The sequence below is a fragment of the Lactuca saligna genome, chromosome 4 (assembly GCF_052625555.1).
Source record: "Lactuca saligna cultivar CGN05327 chromosome 4, ASM5262555v1, whole genome shotgun sequence".
Taxonomy (NCBI): domain Eukaryota; kingdom Viridiplantae; phylum Streptophyta; class Magnoliopsida; order Asterales; family Asteraceae; genus Lactuca; species Lactuca saligna.
Genome location: NC_136420.1, coordinates 333,753,634 through 333,764,415, shown reverse-complemented (window position 1 = coordinate 333,764,415; position 10,782 = coordinate 333,753,634). Strand labels below are relative to the sequence as shown.

The 10,782-nt window shown below is 28.4% G+C and overlaps 1 protein-coding gene across 1 annotated transcript; it reads left to right on the top strand.

The window, feature by feature from the left end:
* The first annotated feature begins 5,000 nt into the window (after window positions 1-5,000).
* HB-1 (homeobox 1) lies at window positions 5,001-9,241 on the top strand. The gene is made up of 4 exons (XM_078992993.1): window positions 5,001-5,513; window positions 5,673-5,806; window positions 5,964-6,203; window positions 8,719-9,241. Exons 1-4 carry the CDS (start codon window positions 5,429-5,431, stop codon window positions 9,097-9,099), a joined length of 840 nt encoding a protein of 279 aa, XP_078849119.1. The 5' UTR covers window positions 5,001-5,428; the 3' UTR covers window positions 9,100-9,241.
* The last annotated feature ends 1,541 nt before the right edge of the window (window positions 9,242-10,782 follow it).

Here is a 10,782-nt window from a genome sequence, read left to right as displayed (position 1 = left end):
AGGTTCAGGTTCATTTGAGATCATTCTAATTTTGTGAGACCGTGAGATCAAATCTAAAAATAATTTTAAAATGCAAAATAAATAGAAAAATCTAAAAATTCTTTTTTTAAATATTATTTTCGGAACTTGAATTAACTGACAAAAATAAAAACTAAAAAAATCTCGTTTTTTTTTTTTTTTTTTAATACGTGAAATATTCTAAATAGAATATTATACTGATATATTCTAAAAAATAATTTTAAAATGCAAAATAAATAGAAAAATCTAAAAATTCTTTTTTTAAATATTATTTTCGGAACTTGAATTAACTAAAAAAAATAAAAAAAATTCCATTTTTTTTGAAAAATACTTGAAATATTCTAAATAGAATATTACACTGTATATATTGTAAAAATAATTTTAAAATGCAAAATAAATGGAAAAATCAAAAAATTCTTTTTTTAAATATTATTTTTGGAACTTGAATTAACTAAAAAAAATTAAAAAAAAATTAAAAAAAAAAAAAAATGTGTCTCATGGTCTCACAAAATTAGGCCGTCTCACATGAACCTAACCCTATATATATATATATATATATATATATATATATATATATATATATATATATATATATATATATAAGGTTAGGTTCATGTGAGACGGCTTAATTTTGTGAGACCGTGAAACACATTTTTTTTTATTTTTTTAATTTTTTTTAGTTAATTCAAGTTCCGAAAATAATATTTAAAAAAAAAGAATTTTTTGATTTTTCCATTTATTTTGCATTTTAAAATTATTTTTAGAATATGTATAGTGTAATATTCTATTTAGAATATTTCAAGTATTTTTAAAAAAAAATAGATTTTATTTATTTATTTTAGTTAATTCAAGTTCCGAAAATAATATTTAAAAAAAGAATTTTTAGATTTTTCTATTTATTTTGCATTTTAAAATTATTTTTTAGAATATGTCAGTATAATATTCTATTTAGAATATTTCACGTATTTAAAAAAAAAAAAAAAAAAAAAAAAAAAAAAGACGGGATTTTTTTTAGTTAATTCAAATTCCGAAAATAATATTTAAAAAAAGAATTTTTGGATTTTTCTATTTATTTTGCATTTTAAAATTATTTTTAGATTTGGTCTCACGGTCTCACAAAATTAGAATGGTCTCAAATGAACATGAACCTATATATATATATATATATATATATATATATATATATATATATATATATATATATATATATATATATATATATATATATATATGGGTAAAGTGAATATACCTAAAAACCTTATATAAGCTTAGGTACCTAACTTCATAATACTATATTGGTTTGTATTTATTTACACTATAATTGCCTAAGGTTCTTAAACTTCAACCTCATAACTTGATTACTTCCAAAATCTTTGGACTTTCACAAATATCTTTCTTTTACATCACGTCTTTCTATCGAATACCATCTGATGGGCTTCATATCCTACCGCTACAAATGAAAGGATGTAGGAGAAATATAATGATGAATTTCCAAATTTTTTTGAAGTAAATCAAGTTTAGAGATGAAGTTTAAGAACCTTGGATGATTGCAATGAAAATTTAATGCAAAATGACGTAGTTTGATGAGGTTAGGTACATAAGCTTATATAAGGTTGTTAGGTATATTCACTTTACCTTATATATATATATATATATATATATATATATATATATATATATATATATATATATATATATATATATATATATATATCCTAATATTAGATAACTTCTAATACGCGAAGGAAACTTGTAAATAAGGAAAGTCCTATGACTCCTATATTTATTGAAATTCCAACATAATCATCGCTAAAGAAAGAGTTTGTAGATGGAAAAACTAGAGATATGAAAAGGTACAAATTCAAGACCAAAATAAGAATATTTTAAAAACAGGCTCCAAGTAAATTTCTACATGCATGACTGATAGGGCCACCATTATGCAAATTGCAAGTCTATGTTTTAGGAAAAAGCTAAGGTGCATGGCTAACATTGTGGAAAACATCGCTCAAGATGTGTATATCATCAAAACTTACAATATTATGTTCTAAAGTTACAATCATGGATTCAAACCCGAGTAGTGTTGACACAAGTGCAATCTTTCATGTATGCTTAAATAAGGAGATGTTGAAGAACTTCTAAGTTTTTGAAAATGATAATTAATTGTTCATGGGAAATTCAACCGCTCATAAGGTTGATCTAAGGGAAGAATAAAGATACTGTTAGAAATAGGGAATGAACAGATTACTTGGATTCTCTGAAAGTCGTGAATCACTATCAAATTGAAATATTCCGATGGTACAGATTGAACACTCAATTGGATGAAATTTAGAGATTACGAAATCAGTGAATGTAAAATGTTCTTAAAGAAGTGTACCATAAAAATGACCAAAAAACGACTATATGATTCATCTCTGAAAACCGTCACAAGACAATTACAAACTGTCATAAAACTACCAAAACCTATCATAAAAAACGGATCTCAGTGAAAAGGGTCAACATGAGTCAATTTTCTAAAAATCGGATTTTTGATGCATTTTTTAATATAGCAACATAACAAAACTAGCTAAGAGCCCCCGTACCCCATTCGTTCAGGGCTTCACCCTTAAATAACATTGTACTTTGAATCTTGAAAACTTGAACAAGTGTGCACTCTACACCATTCTAACTTGTTCAGTATTTAAGAATATCATTTTTTGTCAACAAATTTAATCCTATTACATTTAAATAATATTGATGATATTAAATACAAACATATATTTATGAAGATGATGTTGAGAAAATATCTTACGTAAAATGATGTATCATCGTTCGTGATATAAATTCATAAGAATTCAGTGTTATTGATTGTTTGACAAGCATGATTTTCACTTGTCTTTTTTTACTTTGTAAGTTTATTCAAAGAAGTATGCATGTTTGTATAGAAAGGACACAAAAGTACACAACTAATGGAATGTTTAAGTTGAATGTAATAGCTATTAAGCACTCAATCAATAATATGATAACTCTGTCTCTACGGTATACTTTGCTTCGTTGCTTGGTCTGAGTTGGTATGACTATGAACTTGAACTTGTTAATTTTAATATTATTCACAGATTAGTCAAACATGAACAGTACTCCATTTATATGTTATATAATGTCACTGGTTTTCTCTGAGCCTTCCGAATCAAAGAAATATTTTAAGTACATTGTGGATGAACTCGATTTTTCAAAAGAGTGTTCAAATAAGTGTTGGAAGATTTTGAAATAGAAATCGCACTTACAAAAATGCTAGATAAAATAATATAATTTTGTACCAAATTCACAAAAGAAATTCGAAATGAAGTACTCAAACTAGCAAAACTAACTATCAAATTTTTCTTAAAACGTATTCCAAAATTTGAGAGAATTTTAAAATACATAATTTTGCTTAAAGATTATCAGTTTATCAAATCAAGTATCACACCATTTTATATTGTGATTATCCCTTTAGATTTATTTTCATCAAAATCCAACGTATATAATTCTATAAAGTATGTTACTTTTTTTTATCATTATATCTTGGATAATATATTTATAATAATTGTTTATTATTTATTATATACCAATTGTTTTTGGATTATACATTTTCTCCGACCATAGAGCATGGGAACTATTGATAATCGTGCGCCTCTCTCTCTCTCTCTCTAATGATCTGGCGCTAATTTATGGGTAATGCCACTCGGATCCAACGGTTCAGGTCCAATATCACTTACACGTCGCCTTCGGCGCAAGTTAGTGCCAGCCCCTCTATTTTTTAGTCTTCTTCCACATTTGAATCAGTTGAAAGGAATCTAAAAAATGACGATCTTACCCCCTTTCTTTACCATATTAGGGAGCATTATTTTAAGGGGATGGAGACACGTATTTGATAAGATCACCAAAGTATTATGAAGAGACACCCCTTTGAGTTTTCTTAGATATACAAATATTACTCCTAACCTTTGAAAAAGTGAACTTATGGTACTTGACTTGTAATCAATGAAATCGTAGTTACTCAATGTAACATTCATTTGTTTAGATTAACTTTGTTAAGTTCAGGATCTTAACAAAATCGTTTTATATTTTACAAGATCATGATTGTAAGATTAGATCAAGATCAAAATATCTTATGAGAATGAATTGATCTTCAAATTTGTTTGTAGTGTCTTGTTTGTGTAATATTATAATTTGGTGTTGATTCAGACATTGTTGGTGGAAGCCGAATTAACTTTCACTTTTTAATATAAACCATAATTTTTGGTGTTGCAAACCACATAAATTAAGAAAAAAAAGATAATTGTGATCATATATAACTAAATCCATAAGATCATAAAGAGAATAGCATGAGTGTCATGATGATATGTCTAATTCAAGGTGAATGGATGAAATGGTGCTACTTAGTGAGACTTTTTGCCTCTTTGGACATATGATGTTCGATTTCAAGTTGTATGGATGAGTTTTTAAAGTTCAACTAGATAATAAATACTAAAAAATTGAGATCAAACCAGGTTAAGATGTTAATATCCTAATCGTGATCCTAAGATCTCAATATAGATCTTGTTTTAGATAGATCCGAATATAATGGTGATCATGGTAATTTTCACTTGTAGAATCTTAAAATCAAGATCAATATCTTAATAACTATAGTTTAGAAGACTGTATCCTTCAGTTAAAATCCAATTTAACTATCATCTTCCAAACCAAACCCTTTTTGGTTGGTTTGGTCATTTTGTTCAAAATCTATATGATTGGTTCTATTTATAAAATCAAATTGAGCTAATAGTTTAATGTCTAAACCAATCAAACAACTGTGTACATGCCTAATTTGTTTAAAGGTGAATCCAAGGTCAAATGACAAAAAGAACAAGTATGTTAATTGATATTTCTCAAACTAGAGGGGATATACTGCAAATCTTTTTAAAACCAGTGGAGCATAATGCAATCCATCTGTATAAATTGCAAGGGCCTCTTCCTCTATCACTTCTGGTTGCAATACTGAGAAAAACCGATCAGTCCCACACCGCCGGGATCTGAATTTCCGGTGAATTTCCTACTGTCTTAGTCATAAATATTCCCTACTCACATATAGTCACAAAATTCAAATTTCGTGTTAGATTCACCGGAGAAAGCAGTCCACCATCGGACAAACTGGGAAAGGGGAGGGTCGCATGATGGGATTTTGTGTATGTCCGTTAGAGTCTCCGGCGAGATTGTTGTGGAGTACTAGCTTCTTCCGCCACAAGATCATGATTTTCTAAGAGATAATCACATCGGTTGTATACGATAACGTATATACTTAAACTCTGATCTAGGGTTTTTGATTCTTCAGAAGTTGATATATACATACATATATAGAGAAACCTTCGGAGATCTCTAGTACTATTAGTCACAGACAAATCAAAGCTTTTCTAATATGGAATCTGGTCGTCTTTTTTTCGGTTGCAATAGCAGCAACATGCTTTTCCTCGGGAACGGGAATGGAGACAACTACTTTCGCGGTAATTGTTCCATTGCCCTCCTTGTTTCTATATTATGTATCAATCGAGACTTCGAGATCTGTTTACTCATTCTTACTCCTGCTAATTTCCATCAATTTGTTGCACCGATTAATCATTCATGAATCAATTGTACTGATCTGTTAATTAATTCGTTGATAGGAACGAGAATGGGGTTCAACATGGAAGAATCTTCGAAGAAGAGGCCATTTTTGAGCTCAATCGATGACATGTTGGAAGAAGAATACTACGACGAACAATTGACGGAAAAGAAGCGGCGTCTCAGCCCCGAACAGGTTCTGATATACACTATTTACGCATTCGATTCTGGAATATTTGATATCGACACCGAATCACTAGACTATTTTATCATATCATTATAGCTATCTATATAAAAAAGTGTTCGATCCTTTTATTGATGTATTGTTGGATTGAATGAATGACACCATTAAGGTACACATGCTGGAACAAAGTTTTGAGGAAGACAACAAGCTGGAGCCGGAGAGGAAAACAGAGCTGGCGAAGAAGCTTGGATTGCAGCCGAGACAGGTGGCTGTTTGGTTCCAGAACCGCCGTGCACGGTGGAAGACTAAGACGCTTGAAAGGGATTACGATCGCCTCAAATCTTCTTACGATATCCTCACATCCGACTTTGACTCCATAGCCAAGGAAAACGAAAAGCTCAAGGCTGAGGTACACCTACAGCCTACACCTCTATTCATCTTTTTCATACACTTACACATAAGATCTATTATCATCTATCTCCAGTTTCATCTTGGCATCCATGGATTCTATAATTTCTGTTTCCTGAAACATATTATCTAAATTAATCACTCATATAAGACACACCCATGAACAATTTGAAAGAGATTACACATAAATTATCATATGAAGAGTAAACAATATAATTCCATTAGTTTATTTGTTCACATGTGTAGTCCATATCATACTGCCCATATGATTTGTATATCATCGTGTAATTAAGCTTTGGAAAACGCATCAAGAAAAAGGACATATGCTATCAGTATATATGATTGTGGAGCTGTCCTTCTCTAGAAAAGGGCAAGTGATACTGACAATTCGCATCCGTGTATTTTATATTTTATTATGTATTAAATTAGAAATTATTTATTGACCCTACAAGAGGTTTTTAAAAAAAATTGTGATAAAACTAACATGTACACAAAAAAAAAAAAAATGCTTGGACTTAGAGGGTATATAGTTTGATACAAAGGTTTAGAATGAAAAAACAAAAAAAGTTATGAACTATTGTACGTGATGAGTCTTCATAAATTAAGTAGATATAGAAAAAGAAAAATTTTAAATGTGTATTTACAAAATAATGTTTTTTTTTTTTTTTTTTTTTTTTCAATTTATGCAAAAAAGGTGGGTTTATATGAAATATCAGGACCAAAATATATTTGACGTTTTTTTGCTTTTAACAAAAAAACTCAATTTGAACAAAAATTTACTCATCAAAAAGCTATTTTATGTAGTGTTTAATAAAAAAACTAATTGTGAGATGAGTTAATTTAAAAAATATTAATATAAAAGTCTAAATATTTGAGAATTTTGAATTTATAAAAAAAAATATATAAATAAATAAATTATTAAAATGTAAATGTTTTTTTTTTCTTTTAAATTTAAACAAATAATTTGAATAGATAAATAATTAAAACTAATGAGCTTTAATTTTGAAATTATTACAATTAAATATTATATGAAATTTAAAAAAAAAAATAGAAAAACTTATAAAATGACATACGAAAAAAAATTAATTCAAAATAACTACAAAATAACATTAAACAAATTAAATGAGAATATAACAAATAGTAAACAAAAACTTCATTTATTAGAGTATACACTATTCGGTTTTTTAATTAATTTTCAGAATCATCCTTAAAAATATATTTATATTTTTTAAACAATTATATTTTTATGTAATTTTACACATTTCAAAATCCACCAACTATTTACAAAATAGTTATATAACAAATAAAATTTATAGTTTATAACTATAACTATTACTAACTAGTTTGTTAAATACACTTATAATATTTTTACCTTTGTAAAAATATACAAAATATACCGTTGAGTTACTTTTTAATGTCTAAAAAGTGTGTTTGTTTTTATAATTTGTAGTGTTGGTATTTATTTATTTTTGTGCAATGAAAATGAAAGTTGATGAGGATAGTTTGAAAAAGTCAAAAGGTGAAACGTACATTTTATGTGAGAGAAGAGAATAAGAACATAAAAACAGGTGTTAAAATAAAATAAAATGTTCTTTTGTTATAGGGGTCCATTGCTTAGCTTATAATATTCCATCTTACCTACAAAAAGTTGAAATGTCGCACTCACCCATTTCACTTCACTTGTATCCTATCAACTTTACCATATCTGCGTTCTTTACCAATACTAAATCAATCTTCTAAAGTTTTTGTATAGATAAAAAAAGATAAATTCAGTAATTTACGCTTAAATTTTGTTATAAAATAGCCTAAAAAATTTCTTGTATCACAAAATAACCACCAATTTCATTATTTGTTTTCAAGTTTGTCTCTTTTCTTTATTTCTATATCAATTGTAACGGTAAATCATATTCTATAATGGCTAGATTTGTCTTTTTTTATTTTTTATTTTCTCATATTGTATATATCTTAATCATATTAATACATGTTGGAATTTATTATGTTCATGGCTTTTTTAAGAACAACGACTCCACATATTTTATACTTAACTAAAAAGAAGTTGTCACATTTAATATGATCCAAATATGTCAACTATTATATAAAAGGCCCAGATACAAAGAACAATTATCTATTTTGTCTGCTTAAAAAATTTCCTTGTTATTCGTTTTTTATATCATGACAAAACATTATTATTATTATTATTATTTTATAATTTTATGGATCTAATGACCTAATTATTTTTATAGTTACTAAAATTATCATATTTTTATTGTTTGAATTTTTCTCCGATTACATGTTTTGGTATACAAGGGTGAAAAAAAAAAACCATTTTAAATATAGCATATTTTATCAATTTACCCAACTATCGTTAATATTATATAAATAAGAAAAAAAAAAATAACGATCAATAAAATATAAATGTAATCAGTAAAATAATTAAAAAAAAAAGGTAATTAATTTTCCGTATTTTGCAAGATATACAAATCATTGAATAGTCGATACTTTAATTTCCTCTTCAGGTAGTTTCGTTGACTGAGAAACTGCAGTCCAAGGAGGCGGCGAACATTTCTAGGACCGGTGAAGACGCTGACACAGCCGCCGAGGAAGCTGGGCACACTCCACCTCCGTCAGCCACCGTGAAAATAGAAGACCACCTTAGTACAGGTAGTGGCGGCAGTGCGGTGGTTGATGATCTGGATGGCCCACAGCTTGTGGACAGCGGTGATTCATATTTCCCCGCTACAGACTACCCTCATGAATATGCAGCGCCGGTGGATCAGTCGGAGGAAGATGATGGTAGCGACGATGGCCGGAATAACTTCTCATATCAGTTTGCCACCGCCGACCACCACCACCATCATGAGGAAGACGATTCCCTCGGTTGGTGGGTTTGGTCTTAATCCATTTATAAATAATATTATATTATTTAATGCTATGAATTTGTAGTATTTGACTTGATGTTATTAAAGTTGGTAATTCTATTTAAAATTTAAAACTGAGAACAGGTACAATAATGGAATGAATATGACGTTTTTTATATTATTCATAAGAAAATGTTTATTACTTGTTGTATGATGTCCCAAACATGGTTATGAACTATCAAGTGTTTGACATAAATTAATAAAGATGTCATGTTTTTGATTTATTAATAAAGAGATCATGTCGACTTCAAATGTATTCTTGACCTGTATCGAGTTCCAGCCGAAGATTGGTCCAATGGTAAATCCAAATCGAAAAAACGGGTCAATAGCATATATATATATAAAAAAAAGAAATTAATTATCTCTATATTTGAGGTGTTTTGAGTTTTTTTTAGAAAAAACAAGGTGAAGAATAATAGTTAAAGTATGAGCTCACTAATAAAGTGATAAAGTTTGGTAAAAAAAACTGATTCAAAAGCTAGGTATTAAATATAAAATGATATAACAAAACATTCAAATATATATTATTGACGTGTAATGATATATTTAAAAAGTTTATGAAAAAAAAAATTTCAAATTTCAAATAGCTTTTTTACACTAACAAGTTTATAAGTTATTTTAGTGGTGTCATCTAAACAAAATACAATAAAATTAGTTCCAGCCTCCAATACATTGTATGTGGCATGGACCTACGATAAAAAGTATGCATATGCTTATCTTTCTTTTTCTTACATAAATGTTATTTTAAACAAAAAATTATAATGTATTATTTTTGTTAAAAAAAAGTAAAAAATATCTTCTAAATCCTTTTTTTTTTTTTTTTTTTAACTAATAAAACTATTCACTTGCCCATCACTGAACTTGCCTCAACCCTTTAGATGATGAACACATTTTCAAACAACTAATAATCAAACAACTACTCTTCTTCTTCTTCTTCTTCTTCTTTATTTTATTTTTTTGTCGATCCACCAACGACTTCGGCTCTAGCTCAAGTTTGATGTACTACTTGTGGCATACGTCCAGAAACACAGACCACAGTGGAGAAGAAATATGATTCATGAATGCCAAAAACATTCTGTTTTATTCGAAACAAGGACACCAAATAAGGCCATGGATATTTTGATACCATAATTCATCCACATCATCAATACCAACAAATTAAGAAAGTCCAAAACATTCTGCACACAAGAACGTGCATTGACCCTACCCATATGAGCACAATGACATCGTCAACAAGACGTCATTCCTATAATACACCAAAATCAAAGATTTTAGAATTTAGATCAAAAATCACAATTTATACAATAATTTAACTTTAGATGAAAAAATTTCATAATTGGTCCATTTTGTTTATAGAATATTGCATTTTGAGGACTTCCAAGCAAAAAGTCACGTCACTGGTCCTTATGGTTTCAGTTCATTGCGCGATCGGTCTTTGACCCTAACCCCATCACTTTTGTACCGTTAGTGCAAGGGTATTTTTTTCTTTTCATTTATCAAAACTAGCACCACAAAATCCTGTTATGCAGTGAATAAACAAATATGTAAAAATCACTACAAGAATAAACATCTATAGGCACGAAACCTATAGGGATGACAAAAGTCATCACTATAGATGACCCTATAAGGACGACATATTGTTGCTATAAGGTTGACCAAACA